We start from the raw sequence: 17,037 nt of genomic DNA, 5'->3' as shown, positions 1-17,037 counted from the left end.
CACCTTGGCATTTATGTTCGCTGCCTTCCCTTGTTCCTCCTGAGTCACTTCCTTCCCCTGTGAAGTGACTCACCAGACCTGGTCAGGGCCGCTGGGGCAGACTTATCCTGTGGAATCATTTTAGTAGAAGAATTTCTTTAGCAGAAGAATCTCTTTAAGAAGTTATCAAACAAATAGAAATGTGCTTGTATGGCTCTCATTTTCACAAACAGGCAGAAGACCGCGGGGGGCTGTATGCCCAGCAGGCAATAAAAACCCCATTTCCTTACGTATTTGTTGAGGCAGTCATGAGACTCCAACTCCTCCTTCTCCGTGCAGCTGCCACAAGCAGCAGAGAGGTGTTGCATCCCCTGAGTGCCATGATGGATGTGCTGTATTACTATAGCTGGATATTCCTGATAGGATTGAAGGAGACATTACAGTGACTTTGGTTCTCTTGAATAAAGAGAGGGGAACATAGAAAGTTCTTTGGTCTTTCCTTTAATATTAATCTGCTCTGTCTTAATTGGCCTGCTAGGATGATGCAACTACTGCAGAAAGGAAATAGGTCACTTTCATAAAGCACGGTAAGGAAAAACAGCTTAAAAATAGGCTATTACATATTTCCATGTCTACCTCAGTCAGGAGGTAGCACCTTCAGTTTATTCCACTAATAAGCTTCAGACAGTGAAAAAATATATGCCTGGAATTTGCTAGGTTTGAAAAATGTGGTATTTCCTGTGCTCTTGCAAGAGATACTGTACTTTGTACTATACTGAGCAGCACGGGGAAGCAGATGCTCTGCATCAATGCTATTCTCAACAGCAGCAGAACTGGAGAGCCAGCACATAGCAATTGCCCCGGTACGTCAGATCCCAGTAAAGCATAGCTGCACTCACCCGAGTCTGGTGTGTACAGATACCAACAGCCCCAGGTTCTGCAGCCCCTACCATGTCCTCTTCTCCATCACAGGCTTCTGCAGCCTTTTGCTTATGTCTTTGCAAGCTCTGTGGAGCAAGGCTCGCTCTCGGTGTTGGCACGGCGCCTTGGGTGAAGCTGGCTGTGGTAGGTATGGTCTTTAGGCATCACCACAGTATATAGTCATAAAGCAGCTGCTCAATCTGACCTTTTTTAGTAACAGAGGAGATGAAATACTTGGAAATTCAGCTAGAAAACCCGTTGGGTGCCCTCTCACCCGCGTGGGGTACTTGTCTGGTGCTCTTCGGGCAGCTGGATGAGCGTCACGCAGCTGGCTGAAAGCTGCTTTGGTTTACGCAGCGAAAGCAAGTGCTGTGTCATACAGCAGCTGTGTTTCAAGCACGATGAACTGCATCTTGATGACTCTCTTTGAGGCCGCATCGGCTCTTCTACCACCTGCCTCATGGACATCTGCACTAAATACACACCGTGTCATTTCAGGATCGCTGAGCTTGTTTTGCCGTTGAGAGTCAGAGCAAGGTAGAAACGACCAGCCTAAAAATTACTCGAGTGAACTTTCTCTCATTAGGACAAGAGCACATTTATGTGTGTCTCTCCTGGTGTGAGGTTATCAGAATATTTTCTCAGCTGATTTTTCCCCAGGCTGACTGTGGGGGTCTATGCCCATGTGCCTGTATGGTTATTACTTTGATGATTTCATTTTAGGTGGAAAAAAGTAAGAAGTGGAATCTTTCATTGACAACTATTGGTAGGAACAACGCTGGCTCAGTCTTTGATGTGTTCATTTAGCAATGTTACACGCACTGTGGCGATAAGGAAGCTGAAGTGGGAGATTTGCTCCTCAAATATAGTATGGTTTAGAGTTCATGTGCTTCCATTTACAACTTTTCTGTGTTTTCTTGTAACTTGCTCTGTGTAGTTAACAGGGCATTTCCAGGCAAAGGATATGATTCCCGTAGACAAAGGAGAGGAATAGTTTTGACTAACCAGCACATGTGGGTTTTTTTGGTTTTGTTTTTGTTGTGTTGTTTTTGGGTTTTTTTTATCCCGTATTTACCTCTTCCCTGGCTTCCTTGCTAAATTCACATTTCCAAGATGATTAATCCTAGCTCTTCCTCAGAAGTGTATGGACATTACTGTGGTCAGCTGGTCAGTAAAGCTCACCACTGAACAACGATGCACGGGCTGTGTCAAATGGCTGCTCAAGTCTTGTGGAAGAAGAATGCTATAAAAATGACAAGCAATGTTAATGAAGATTAAACCCTGATTTTCTACACTGCTTCCAGCTGGACCAGGGCACTGTGCATTAAGCTAATGAGAGGTGAAAGCCAAATTAGCTGGTTTTGATGGAGCTTTCATTGCATGTGTGCACACTCTGACTGCAGACGCAATTACTTCTCAATCCATGGGAGCTTCTATCCATAGACTTGCATACCACATGAAGCTGATCCAGTAAGGCTTGCCCCCAAATGTGACCGGGCTGACTCCTGTTTTTTTCTGAGGAAATGACTGTAGACCAGAGAGGAGGAACGTAAAATGATACCCGCTGCTCTTGCTCACCTCCAGCCTGAGACGGAGGAGAGAGCTGCCTGCAGGATGGTAGCTCTGCTTGCAGACTCGTTCACATTTAACCCACATTAGGACCAAATCAGGATCTTTCCCATCACTTGTCAATATATAAGCATAAACAAAAGGAGAGGAAAAGCAGAAATGTCTCAAGCACACACACACACACACACAAAAAGAAGAAGATGGGACAATTTAAAAAAATTCTTTGTCTTCAATAAAAGGACTGACTGAGGGAGTTGTTCATCAGCTGCATCAGCCAAAATAGACATGTGGATAAATTGACAGTATCACAAGAGCATTCACCTTCTCAAGAAAATACACTGAAGTGAAAGTCAATAGCTATTTCAAGGGAAATTTTGGTTAAAAGACATGTGAAAGGAGGAGAGTCTCTTCCTCCCGTTTTCCTTTTTTCTCAATTTTAAAAGCAAAGTTGAAGCAATTAAAGTCATAGCAAAGTGGATTAAGTTACTTTTATGCTTAGCATATTGACTCTTGCCACTAGACTGACAATTCTTTACCTCTGGGCCTCACTCTTTGCAGATGAAGGAGAAAAGTCTGATTTTAGCAGGGTACCTATTTAACGGCATTCACCTTCAGAGCACGCTTTCTTACCTCCTGGATGCTGGAGCATCATCACGGAGAGTGGTACAGCTCCATTTGCACTGTACTCTGAGGGCCAGGGTGTTTTGGGGTCTTTAACCCTGCTGACCCCCGGGGCTCTGCTATAGCATCCCGGCATGTCCAGACAAAAGGTGTTGATGGAGGTCGACTCCTTCACTGTAGCTGATACTACAGCAACCGGGATTGCTACTGCTGTAAGGAAGTGCATTAGCTGTGCTAATCTTAACGAAGTCAATGGAAAATGTCTTAGCTTTGTGTTGGTTTTTTTCCCATAGAGCTATGTGTACAGTCAATGTTTTTTGACTTGAAGTGGTCATTTCTGCATGCTTTCCCATGCCGAATATTTTAAGCATCTTAATCCAGCTATCTACACTGTTTATGCAACAGTAGATGTCCAAATCCGCTAGGAAGTGACTCCCATAACTAGCCAGTCTGTCACTACACAGCCCTCACAACTCTGCGGAGGAGCACTCGCTCTCCTGTCACACTGGAGAAGTCATAAGGACCGTCTGTCCCTTGGTCCATCATCTCCAAATCAGAGGGAACTGAACTTAGTTGTCTCACAGGGCCATTGTTAGACTGGCTAGCTAATGTCTATAGAGTTTACAAAGGGAATGAGATGATGATGGGCTCGTTTGGAAATGCTAGTGACCAGAGGGGTGACTGAGAACAGAAGAGCAGCCAGAAGGCAAGTGATTACTGGTTCTGTGTTCCTACTTCAGAATTACAAACGACAGAATACTGTTAAGAACTACCACGGACATAAACCCACATCTGTTTTGGCAAGTCAACCACATTTTTTTCATATTTTGATCTGGGAAAAAAGAAAAAAGGAACTGTAAGGTAATATAAAGCTGATATAAGAATTGCCTTCAGTGGGAAAGTACTGAACTTTATGAAGATGTGAAACTTGATAAAACACACCTAACATGAACTAAAAGCTGTGAGTCGGCCAAAAGCCTTCCTTTCTCCAATAGGAGAAAATAGAAACCCTAGCCCTTTCTTATTTCCTTATGTTAATGAAGTGGCATCAGAACTGATCTGAGCCTAAGATATCATTCTGTTCCTCCTCATGTGGTGCAACGCGCCTATCCATTCATTTCTCTGCAGTCGGATAACCAGTTAACTACTTTCTGATTAACGGTTTATTAACTTATTAATTTCCATTCCTAAAGACTGATTTTTTTTGCCATGCACATTTTCTTTTAATTGCGTACTTTTCATTGAGATGAGTAAAAAGCCATACTACGTAGAAGACCACTGAAAGTAGATTTACTTACAAAAGAGGAGTAAAGATTTCCCAGGGGAGCTGAGTGTGCTGTTGGCAGCTGAAATCAGCAAGATTCAGTCTTCAGCCTTGTCTAAAGCTTGGTCTTAAATCTGTAAAAATTCTGACATAATTTTGACTTTTCTCCTTCTTTGAACATGAATATTGCTGTGTACGTTTTTGTAATCGCTAGGTGCTGTTGTGGGTTAGTATAAACGTACTGGATTTTTTGCAACAATATTGCCAAAGAAACAAATGCTCCAAAGCAATGGTGTGGAATTGCTAGGAGCTGAGCTGTCCCTCGTTAGTAAGCTGAGCAAACATCTACTTCTCACTACTTCATGATGGTTTCTGCTCAGAGTTTTTTATTTTAAAGTCCCCAAACATTTAACAAGCAGGATACAAACCGCTGCTCACAGGGAGGAACCTACTTCTCTGTGAAACGTGGCACTTCCAAACACGGAATCATAGAATAGTTTGGGTTGGAAGGCATCTTTAAAGGTCATCTAGTCCAACCCCCCCTGCCATGAGCCGGGACATCTTCAACTAGACCAAGTTTCTTAGAGCCCCGTCCTACCTGACCGTGAATGTTTCCAGGGACGGGGCATCGAAAACGTCTCTGGGCAACCTGCTCCAGTGTTTCACCAGCCTCATCGCGAAAAATTCAAAACTCTTTCGGTAGGAGTTAATAATGTCGGACATGGGGAGGGGAAAGCGTTAGAGCAAGGTGTAACAGCAGAAATAACACTCCGCAGCACCAGCACCCTCTCATCGATTACGGCCCGCACCGAGCCGGCTCCACCCCGCCGCGCCGGGGCGGTGGCAGCGCCCGGGGCCGCCCCCAGCCCCTCAGCCCAGCCCAGGCCCTCCCCGCCGCCAGGGAGGAAGAGGAAGGACTTCACCTGCCCCGTCCCGCCCCGCCAGGTGCGAGGTGGAGCAGGAAGCGGCGGTGGCGCCGGAGGGGACCCGCGCCCGCCTCGGCGCCGGGCCCATGCGGGGAGATGGCGGCGGGCCGGGCGCTGGCCGCGCTCCTGGCCACGCTCCTGGCCGCCTCGGCGCAGTTCCTCCAGCAGCAAGGTAGGGATGGGGATGGGGATAGGGACGGGGCGGCGGGGGCTGCGCCGGGGCGGCTGCCGCTCACCTCCGGCTGGGGCTGGCCGGGCAGGGGGGGCCCGCCCGGTGCGCGGCTGAGCCCTACCTTGCTTTTCTTGGCCGGACCGTAGGCGAGAGACCGGTGGCTCTGTCTTATCTCCGCGTGCTGCTGCAAATTTGATAACTACTACTTGTTAAAAGGGGCGGGGGGGGGGGGGGGGATGGGGTAGGATCGCATCTGTAACGTTCATGCGGTGCTTTATGGCAGCCCCAGCCCGCCGGCAGGAGCGTGTGCGGGTCTCCTGGCTGCCGTGTGGGCAGGCGGGGCGAGCCCCGGGGTTGGCGTGTGCAGGTGCTCGGTCTCCTTCCCGGAGTGAAAGTTCACTGCGGCGCTGCCCCGCTCCGCGTCCCGGGGAGGCGCCCGGCAAAGGCGTCCCGCTCTGCGGGGTGCTCGGACATCGCTTAAAAATAGCGTTGAAATAGGGGCATCCGCTGTCAGAGCCTCTCGTTTGAACCTTCCTTTTTCTTTCTCTATGAAATAAATACTAACGAGGTAAGTTGTTTGCTCTTTACATCCTCGCTCGCTAGAGTATTGATTGTGCAAGTAACTTCACAAAGTCCTTTTCCCTGCATGCCAGAGACGCAGCTGAATTATCTGTAAGGAGCAGGAGTTCACAGGATTGCGCTCTGTGTCGGACCGTGCAGTCGTGGAAGCTTTTAAGCAAAGAGAATGGTATTATTTATATGGAGCAATGGAGGAACTGTACGTGCAGGGAAACGGGATGGCTGGTGTGCTCAGCCCGGTGGGACAGATTAAGCGGAGACCGCTCCTCACTACGAGTTCTGCGTCTCTTGAAATTCCTGGATGCTTGATGCAATCTTGTGTATATAACCCACAAATAATTTTCTCAAATCCTGTCTGTGACCCCAAAAGAATTCCGGTTAATAAATGCAGAGACAGCATGTGGGGTTTCCCTCAATTTCCAAAGCTGCTTGATTGCAAAAAAAAAAAAAAAAAAAAGTCTTCAAATCTAAACAGTCTGGTTTATAGCTATTAGTCCTGTTAAAGACTCTTGAACCATGAGTCCTTCTAGCCAAAATAATTGCCTAGTTATTTGGAATGACTATTAATAAGCTAAAGAGTCAGATGTGAAATTTGTGCACTTTTAACGTTTCTATTACCTTTAACTGCCCTGCTTATGCTGAAGTGTGGCTCACAGCCATTGTTATTATAAATAATACAGTCTAAACATTGACTGTGAAATTGGACAGCACTGAGGTTTAAGTTTCAAGCGATGTAATCTTTTAAATAAAATATTTGCATTTAATGCATTGCCTCAGAGTCAAGTGAATGACAGCTATTTGCCTCTCTACGTCTCTTCCAAGGAAAAAGAATATTAAACTGTGTATTATACTGTGGTTAACTGTGTGCTGTTTTCAAAGACGACAAACTTTTAAAACCTTAGATGGGTCAGTGTTAGAAGGAGAGGAGCTAGACTTTCCAAAGATCTTGTATTGTTGAAGTAGTGAATGAAAAAATCCTCAATTGCATCTCTCTTCATTCATAGGTCTAGACTTTCATTGGGAGACACAGCAGCCTATTAATCATACATTCACACATTATTTCTCACCCTCTGGTCAAGCTGTGTTATCAAAATCCTTTGTTCCTTTTATTTCCCACCCACCACCCCAAATCTTCTTGATGCCTCACATTAAACTTCATGGGCTTGCTTTTGCAGTACAGTACAGCTCTTTTTGAGCCAATGTGTTTGACTTTCACTTATTGTGGTTGTCTGCTCCAGCTTCTTCCCCTCTCTCATGTGTAAAGCATCCAAATGAATTATGCATTTGTGTTGGCATTTAAAAAAAAAAAGTTTATACCTGCTTTCTGCAAGGTTGAGCCCACATCATTAATTTGGTTGGGTGTAGTAGTGAGCAGGACACCAGCTGTGTGGCAGCTGTGGGTGCAGGCTGTGTCCTCGGAGAGCCAAGCAAGTCTGCTTTGCATGTGATTGTAATAGCTCTTGTCAGGAAGATGGCAAAACCAAATCAGATGGGACAGTGCAGGAAATGAAGGAAGATGACAAGTCTGATGAAGAATGTCTAGTCTATCCTTATTGTGCAAACCTTTTCTACAAACAAGATGTCTGTGTGGTCTGGGGCTTTCTTAGCTTCATCTAGAGGAACCGGGGAGAGAGTTCTCACCAGCCAGTGACCTTGTCCTTGGCCAAACGGTGAAGTTGCTCTGTAAAGCAAAGTTAGTAACATTGAAGAGGCACAAAATGCTGCTGGTAGACCCAATGGTTTGCTGCCACTGTTGGAGGTCCCTCTTCCTACCTCCTTCAGTTCCTTCCTTACCAACTGCATGCTTCTGCCCACTTGTCCCTCTCCTACACAGGCACCACCGCTCCTGTGTACCAGGTCCTCTGTCATCCTGTCAAACTCTCAGTGTCATCTTCCTCTTAGTGGACCTCCAGCCCCACCAAAAGAGAGGTGACTCAATCTTGGCTGCGTTAGTGGCATGGGTTGGCAGGCTGAAGGTTGCGATGGTGTGAGGGGGAGCAGTGCCTTCCCAGGTTTGTTGGCAGATGTCATGTGCCTGGTGTGTCCCTCATCCCAGTGAGAGTTGCTTTTGTTGTTGCACAGCCAAAACTGTAGTTGGAACATTTCCCTCAGCAAAGCTTTGTCCTGAAAACCAAAGATAATTCAGATTAAGATTTTCCCCCACAATCCTACGTAGCTAGTAATTTTTAAGGAGTTGCCCTGGTGCTGACATTGGTACTGGCTCCGCTGTTGCTGCGTTTTGGCTGCGGGTTGCAGCAATCTTCCTTTCAGCGAGGCCACATTTAGGTTGGGTGTGCAGAACCGGGCACGAAGTGGCCATGAGGTGCACGTGCCTCTTCTGAGGGACTGGTGATGCTCCGTTGGGACAGCTACAAATCTTGGTGTGCCTATTTCTAAAGCTGTCTCTTGTCATCCTTGATGAAATCCTTTCTTCTCTCTCCTCTTCCCTCCACTCTTTCCCAGCAGGTACAGTATTATAGTGTTGTGCTTACTGTCCTATAGAAACATGTAGGTGAAGCGTGGCTGGTCACATTGTCTTCAGAGGAGCTTGTGATTGTCCTTCAGATGCAACTTTATGCATAACGTAAATTATCAAATGAAACATTGGTTAACTTGTAGCTGGAAAACTGCAGAAAGAAGTATTTGGTGCGATAGCTGTGCATAGACGTGGGAGTCTGAACGAAGTATTGCGTATCTGACCTTTGAAAATGTGTTTTCCAACTAAAACATGTTTCTTTGAAACACTAATAATGAAGTTAATCAGACTTTTATGATGTCTATGAAACATAAACAAATATTTCAGATTTAAAGTATCCTTATGTAATAAAATCTGCATATGTATTATGGGGTTTGTCTTAAACTGTCATTGTATAATAAGTGAATTTGCAGATTATGTCGTGTTGTTTCTTGCTTTACCCTCTAGTTAACTTCTTGGCAACTGACTGATTTGAGTTATGCGTCAGTCTTAACATGTAGAGCTGTTGCTTTTAATAAAATAAAAATAACCCAAGCTGTTAGCAGGGTCTTTCTGGTGTTAGGACAGAAGCACAAAGAGGCCAGTTATTTATATTCTCTGAAAATTGGTGGAAGCTGTATTATTTCCATTCTGAATCACCGTTTTGCTCACTCGATCGAGACCTCTCCTTTTAAGACCACAATTAATGTGCATGAGTATTTGGTTGTGCCTTTTTTTTTTTTTTTTTTTTTTGTTGGCCTCATGCCATTATTAGTCTGGAGTGCTTCGTTTTTACTCTCTAGAAAATAACGTGTGTATAGTGAATGAATTATTTATTGTGTGTCTCAGTTCTGGTGCTTAATTTTCCACCAGGAAATACCCTTAAAATTTGCTCTCAATTCCAGATTTTTGGGGGATAGAGATGTTTGTTTTTAACAGGTGAGTCTTGTTTGTGACATTTTTTTTCATTTGTTTGTCTGTTTAAAATCTGAAAGGATGCAGAGGTAATGTGAAGGCTCAAGTGGGGAAGTGAGGTGGTGGGGGCTTGAAAATATTTGAGTATTAATACACTGAATTGCGCTTGTTCGCAGCATCACAAACGACCACCAGTTCGAATGCCCTCACTGGAGATTCTCAGTTAGGTCATGGTCTCTGAAGTCATGTGTGAACAAAGTTTCTCCAACAGCCATACTCTTGGTCATGGGGTTACTCATACGCAAAGCCAAACCCACCAACAAATAGCAGTTATTTGGCTAAGGAGTGGCCCAAGAGAGAAGAAACATGATGTGGTGGGCCAGTTCCTGAGGATGGCTCCTTAGGTGGCTGGCACGTCTTTTATCCCTGGGGTTATCATTTGATGAGCTGTGGTGGCTCATCAGCCAAAAAAATAATTAAGGGGGAGCAGACTGAAAAGGATTATATTTTCACTCAAGGTATGGACTCCAAGGACTGACTAGGGGAGGAACAGGGCTGAAGCTCATGTCCAGGGTACCATGGACCTGTGGCATGGAGGAAATTATTCTTTAGCTAGAGGATTGCCCTCCTCTCGTTTTTATTCTGATTTGTGTGCCTTGTCTCGCTACACTGTAATGGGAGTTTCTACACAGAAATCAGGGCTTTATGAAATAAGGGAAGAACCTTTCCCCTACCAGATACCAGGTATCCTTTGGGTCAGTTGTGTTCAGGCTTGTTAATTGCTTAAATGAATTAATTTTATCTCTAAATAATATCGGATAGAAAAGAAAGTAGGAGGAAAGCTACTGAAAAAAATAAGTTTTGACTTGTTGAAATATGTAGTAGCAGTAATTTCACAAATAAATATTGCCAGGGCTTGTTTTATTGGTATAGCCCTTATCACCCAGCTTAATTGATATTTATACATGTGTATAATGTGTTTGTTTAAACAAACATGTTTACATACATGTGTTAAATAAAAAGCTTTGGAATCCTCAGTCTTGGGTACTGGCTGAACAACTTTGCACTTAGTTCATGGCAGAAATATTTCATATTAGAAATAGCATGAGGAGCCATCCTTTGCTGAGAACAAAGTCAAGAAGTTTTTGGCCTTACCTGTGTTGGCTGCTACAGCTGTGACAGGGATGTGATGTGTTTGCAAATGAGTGTAGATCATGGGTGACTAACTCTTTTTCTTCTTCACCAGCTTCTCTGTATTGATTTGAATTTCATTTTCATTGCTGATGGCTAAACATGACCACCTTCGGGTCGTGGCCAGCCATAGACGAATGCAACCTGAGAGCAGTGGATGTGCGTGGAGTCGTACCCCTTCATGCTGTGGCCAGTGCGGGGCTGCTGGTGGTGCTGGGTTGTTGCTGGGGCTGTGCGGTGGGAGGCTGGGTGTTGCTGACCACTGTCATTGGCAGGGTGTTTCACTGAACTGAACAGCGATTTGCGTACTACACCTGTGGCAGGGTCCTCTCACTGTCTTCTGGGTGCTCCTTTGAGTGTGCCTTTTGGATGCTTTCTGGCCACGGTTTCCATGCAAGAGCTCCTAGAAAGGCTCCGTTGCAGCGAAGTGTGTGTTAGACTGTGGGATGTGGGAAAAACAGGTCATGGATGCCAGTTTTGATCTAACGGGTCTCTTTTTGGGTAATCTCATATTCTCTGCCCTTGCTTTTCTTAAGTTTCTGTTAAAACTTTTTTACAATTATACATCTTTTAATAATTTTTATAACTTATAAACCTTTATCTGACTGGTGGAAAGACTAAAGATATAACCTTAACAGAGCACTTCCAGCAGTTTCTGGGACATCAGCCATCTCACTAAGGCTGTTCAGGTATCCCTGTCAAACCTCAGCTCTGGAGCGAACAACACACCCACTGCAGCACAGTGGTGGTGATTTATTTGTTGGAGCCAAACCATTAGCCAGTTCCCCTAGAGCACCTGGTGACTTTTGGTGGTCTCTTAGTAGGATTCAGCCAATAGAGCCTGGTCACCATCCCTCAACTCAAAAACTTCTCTAATCTGATGGAGGTGTGGCCAGGCAGATTCCTCTTGTTCAACATCTGCTTGTGCCACCAAGGCATGAAGGAAAGGACTTGGGTTGTGCTGCACTTAGTAAACTGTTGATTGCTGGCTGTTATGTCAGAGCAAAATCTTTTGTTTCTGTATTAGCTGGTGGCAGAGGCAAGGGTTTGCTGCCTGTAGCTGAACCTGCCCCATGTAGACAGTATTGATGGGACCTCCTGGAAGACCTTCAGGAAGACCCAGCTGAAGAATTGTGCCATAACATCTGGTAGATGTGCATTTCATGTATGTTAGTAAAGTTTCATCTGCTTCTGAGTGCTCAGGCTGCCAATACTGTGGGAAAACAGATTTTTTTTTTTTTTTTACCTATCTCGTGTTTTGGGGGAAGAGTCTCACCTGTGCCTGTTCCATCGGACACCTTTTAACAACCATCCTCAAGGGTGCCATGGGACAACCTGCTTAGAGCTGTGCCTTTTGACTTCTTGGGGAACAAAGTGAGCGCGGTTGCTCACTGTCAGAGCAAATGCTTATTTTGAGAGGTACGATCACGCCGGCATGGCATCTCAGAGTTGGCCCTGGATCTTCTGGGTCCGTGGGTGGAGCTGAGAGATTAGCATACAGAGAGCAAACTGCGAGGCGTGAAAAGGGATGATCTGAAGTTCCTCAGAAGTGAGAGACAAAGCTGTTGGCAGGATGTTTGGCGTGGGAGGGACCACTGATTGTGAAACAGTGCTTTTCCACCTACTAGAGCCAAGACCAAAGAGCTGCTCAGACATGCTCCATGATGCTGTCCTCTCGCTGGCTTACATTGAGGTAGGGATAAACTGTGCAGGCAAACACCCTCTTGATCATGGGAGGCTCCTGCAGCGACTTGCATGCTGTCTTAGCGTTCCTTGTGCCAGTGCAACATTTTCTTGACAAGTTACACGACCCATGTATCTTACATTTTGTACGCTGTACACCACTTGGCAGTCAGCTTGCAGACAGCGTTCACTGAGCTCTGTATCTTGCTTTTACAGAAGCTACAAAACTTCATATCTGTAAAATAATAATTAAGAAAAAGCAGCCAACGTTCTCCCTTAGTTACAGCTAAGCTTTCCAAGTCTCAAATTATCTTTTTTCACTGCTTTTGGTGAAAAAAGCTTCTTTTAAAAGTGTCTTCTACACAACTTACGTGAGTGTCTTAATTATCCTTCTAAAAAGAGTCTAGAGAAAGGGGTGAAGTACTGAAATTTGTAATTACTTTTTTTTTAAAAAAGGTATTTTTAAGCCAAAGGTACTTTATTCCTGTGAGGTGTTACAAATTAACTTAATGAATTAACAATTTTTGAATTAACAACCCCTGCTGGCCCAGCGTACTGACAGACCTGCTCTGCTGAGCTGTGCTGGCTTGTAACATCACTACCCCAGAAGTGTCCACCCTTCTTTCCCGATGAGGAGGAAAATGGGATGTGTGACCTCTTGCCTGCTTCGTATCCCCATCCTATCCTGGCTATCGGTTTAAACTGTCAGCAAAGATTAGGGGGTTGTACTGTGGCAGCTGAGGAATGGATATTCTCCCCTAGGTGCCCTCTCCTGAGATGTGGATGGTCACACTGGCGTCATAGTCTTTAGCAGCGTCTATCTCTGTGTTTACAATCTTCGCAGATTTAAAGCTTTAATTTTCTGGGTCATTCCCTGAAAGCAATCCTTTCACAAAATATGGGCCTCGTATCCCAAGCAAGCATGGTGTTGGAAGACAGGTCCAAACATAAGGAGATCATTGAGCAATGTAGAGAGCAGTTAGTTTATATTTAAAATGTAAACAGAAAACCTGTTTGCTTTATAAAGTCCAACAGGATTTCAGCAGCTTGCAGCAAATAGGGTTGGCTGTCATTTGTGATTGTACTTGTGATCTCCGCTTGCTGCTCACTGCACCGTTTAGTGGGTGAGAAGAGTATAAATGGTGTCTGGGTCCCTGACTAACTTTGCTAAGGTCTTGAAGAATGTGAAGGCAATTACCTGGGTGGGTATTGCTGGTGGAACCGGAGGAGTGATGATGCTTGGGCAATTGGGTGCTGTAGTTAAACTAGAGAGTTGGACTCAAACTGACAAAGAAAGAGTCAATAAGGCATGTACAAAATGTTCAAGTCGGCAAAGCAGGGAAACATTTACTCTCTTAAATATTCTTTGACGTGTTGTTGGCAAATTTGAGTCAACTGTGCGATGAATTGTGTTGGAGATGATGGTGTAGCTGTTGGTGTGTCTCTTTTAGCTGAGCCATAGGGCATTCACTTGGGATGTGGGAGCTGGAGCCTGCAGTCCCCATCACGCAGGAGACATCCTTGAGGTCCCCTCAATAGCAAAGGGGTATTTTTGATGGATTGCTCTGAATGTGTCCTACCGAGGCTGCTGTCTCCTGCACCGAGACTGTCCATTAGATCAGAAATAGGAGTTCCTACAGCTTGAAACTGAAATCGTTCAGCTTATGATTGGGTCACTGTGTTATTGAGTCATACTCCTTGCTTCCTACTGTCTTGCCTTGACCTTTGCAGTAGATTACGTGTAGCGGAACAACCTCAGCAAGGTTACGAGCATGCCTGCAGGCCAGCATCCCTGTGAGGGCTCAGAAGGGGTGGTGAGCTTCCCAGGTAGAGCCTGCCGAGCTGTAGAGGCAAACAGTGCCGCGGTGCTATCCCTGTCCCGAGGCGGTGGCACGAAGCGCTGCGGTGGACAAGCCCGTTCTCTTGGGGGGTGTGTTGGTTGTGTGGGTTCAGATCCCCCTCGGGCAGAACAGGGGTTTGGATCCACGTACTTCATATCCGGAGTGAGTGTTGCTGCTACTCGTCTTCTGCAGCAACCCGTCTCCTCCAGCTGCCGCCGGCTCGTGAACAGTGTCTGAGTCAGTCCCATCCAACTGTTTTTTATTAAAAATGGCTGTAGGGGAACAAGCCCTTGATTTAACCAGAATGAGCAAACCAACAGTTTTTGTACCTTATTTTGGGATAAATTAACATCTGGGATTATTATTTTATTTTTGGTGGTGACTCTTGTAGGCTTTGGTTTTTTGGTCGGTCTGGGTTTTTTTTGATTGTTTTAATTCATCCAGTGAAGTTATGTGAAACAATCTATAGATCATTATGGATAAATTGCTGTAATAAAAGGCAACTCTCTAGCCAAAACTAGTTGGACTCTGTTCTCACTCCTGATTTGTTTAACAAGGCACTGTACGTAGCAATAAAAATTGCTGCCCTGCCAAGTCTTTTCCTTGTATGTATGTATGCACACTGTCTGTGAGTGCCACTGGTTCTGCCACCCTCAAGTTGTCTGCTACATTGCACCCCCCTCTTGTACAGGAAAAAAATGTCCTTTTGACATTTATGTATACATACTACAAAAATACTAGGAGATTAGTGTCAGGTGCACCCACAGTAGATAAATTTAGGCTAACTCTGTGGAGTAATCCAACTTGTTTTATACTGTGCAGTTTGTTTCTAACTCAGGTTGGAGAGCTCTGAGCAATAAAATTGGTTAAAAGTTTGGGAAAATCATACTGTTGAGAAAAAGCTAGCCAAGGTATCTTTGTGCAGGGAGGAGCGTTACTGAGTGGTAAAGGGATGCTGTGATGAGACAACTGTCGTGAAGGTGCAGACTCAAACATGGGTGAGCAGTAGTGAAATCTGGTTGCAGGGAAGATGCAGACTGAGACTAGAGCAGTTGAGGAAATAGCCAAGGGAAGCTGCAAAACTCTAATTGCTTAGAGGAGAAAAACTTAGGGTGAGATCAGATATCTACGTCAGCCTGTGAACCAGCTCAGGACCGGTGGCTTCATCTCTGACATCTTCTAGCCCAACAATTTCATTGTTGTGTAGACGGAGAGTAGATCCAGCTTTGGCAATGCTTCCTCTTGTTGGTTTGGATATCCTGTGTGTCATCCCTGCGCAGCATTAATGAGGCGTGGAAATTCCTTCTTTACAAGAAACGTGTACGCTTACTGGTAATCCTAATAAAAAGGCATGCAGTGGGAATCATAGACAATGACAGATCAGTGTGAGTCACGAAGAGACTCACTGATGTTTGTAAAAGCTCTGCAATAGAGGTGACATTAAGTAGTCTCTCTATTGCCCTGCATGTGTGTGGCTATATTTTGGGGGGTTTAGCCATTTAGTCGTTTATTTTTAGTGACTTTGGGATCACTGGATATACTTTCTGCATGATTCTCTTTTTCCATTTTTCCTACGAAAATGACATTTGATAGTCTAATGCTACTGCGCACGTTTCTAGCAGCTGGCTGCTGTTGACGTGACGGCACTCTGCTCTTGTTCTTTGAACAAAATGATTGTGTGTGGAGTTTCATCTTAGCAAGCTGTTTGTTTATGTTATAAACTAGCTTGGTATTTGTCCTTGTGCGGCCTTCTAGTGGACAGCTTTGCTGAGCATAATTGGCTATACAAGCTGCGTCCTTGTTGCCTACTGGGATGCTGATATATTGATCATTGCAGCACTTCTGCAATTTTGGGCAGGCCCTGTTTTGGAAAGCTGAGGTGTGGGCCATGTTCACGTTGGAAAGTGATAGTGGGCTGACAAGGATTTGATCTTCTTGCAGGGAGATCAAATGAATGATGACATGGTCATGAAGTCTGGAGGGGGTGGGAGGGACAGACGGACACAAAACCCAGGCAGCAGAAGTCAGGTCCTTCAAGGGCCGGGGAAGATGATGCATTGTTTTGACCCTTGTAGGAAGGCTTTGCCTATTTCACAACATGTTGAAAATTTATGTTCCTTGGTTTCAGCTCAGGGCGTGTATTTGTTTTATTTGAAAGCTAGTCATGTGCTTAAGGTTATGCTTAAGCTTAATCCTCATGACTAAAAACGGTCTTAGAGCTGTGCATGAGCATTTAGTGCAGAAGTGCCGTCTATTAGTGACCCTGCTGCATTTCTCCGTCCTGCCAGGTTGGCCGTACGGCTGTGCTCTCCCAGGGATGGGAGAAGGAACAGTGATAACCGTGTTCGACAAGAAAGTGAGGAACAGACTTTTCAGTCCTACTTATAAGCTGTAGGTGAGCGTGACAATTAATGTATATAAGAAAGAAGGCTCTTTTTGTCTGTAGTTATTCATTATTGGTATTATGCTATTAACACTTCATAACTGGATGACATAAACGTCAGAAAAATTGTTGCTATCATGGTCAAAGGGTATTTTGTGCACTAAACATGATAAGTAAAAACCCCCAAATAACCCAAAAAGTGTCTGGTGGTATGGAAAATAAAACTCTGGGCTAGGCTGGAAGTAGTTGTTTCACTTTCTTTTCTGAAAGCTGCTTCCTCCTGAAGCACGAGGAGGAGCAGCTCTGGGCACTGGCTTCGCTTTACTCTTTTTCCCCACCCCTCGGACACTGCCCCAGGGATTGTCCCTTGTGTGCTTGGAAGGTCATTGCACAGGATGGTTCTTAGCCTGTATGGTATTATTTTTTTTTATTTTTTTTATTTTTTTTATTTTTTTTTTCCTCCCTTCAGGAAAACCCAGATTGAAAACCTTTACGAAAGCGTTTCTAAAGCAGAAATGCAGATGCTGAGTAGTGCCAG

At 44.8% G+C, this 17,037-nt stretch overlaps 1 protein-coding gene across 2 annotated transcripts in view; it reads left to right on the top strand.

The window, feature by feature from the left end:
* Positions 1–17,037, top strand: part of CDCP1 (CUB domain containing protein 1) — a 35,796-nt gene that overhangs the window by 1,310 nt on the left and 17,449 nt on the right. Inside the window, exon 1 of one of the 2 annotated variants that reach the window (XM_054817790.1) lies at positions 5,296–5,452. The exons of the other annotated variant lie outside the window; for it this stretch is intronic. Coding sequence (XP_054673765.1) covers positions 5,377–5,452 — 76 coding nt within the window. The 5' untranslated portion in view covers positions 5,296–5,376. Of the gene's footprint in view, positions 1–5,295; positions 5,453–17,037 lie in introns of those variants that run through there. 2 annotated transcript variants of the gene reach the window in all.

Source organism: Grus americana, chromosome 2, assembly GCF_028858705.1.
Source record: "Grus americana isolate bGruAme1 chromosome 2, bGruAme1.mat, whole genome shotgun sequence".
Classification (NCBI taxonomy): domain Eukaryota; kingdom Metazoa; phylum Chordata; class Aves; order Gruiformes; family Gruidae; genus Grus; species Grus americana.
The sequence above is the reverse complement of the archived record's forward strand: the minus strand, read 5'-3'. Positions and strand labels throughout refer to the sequence as shown.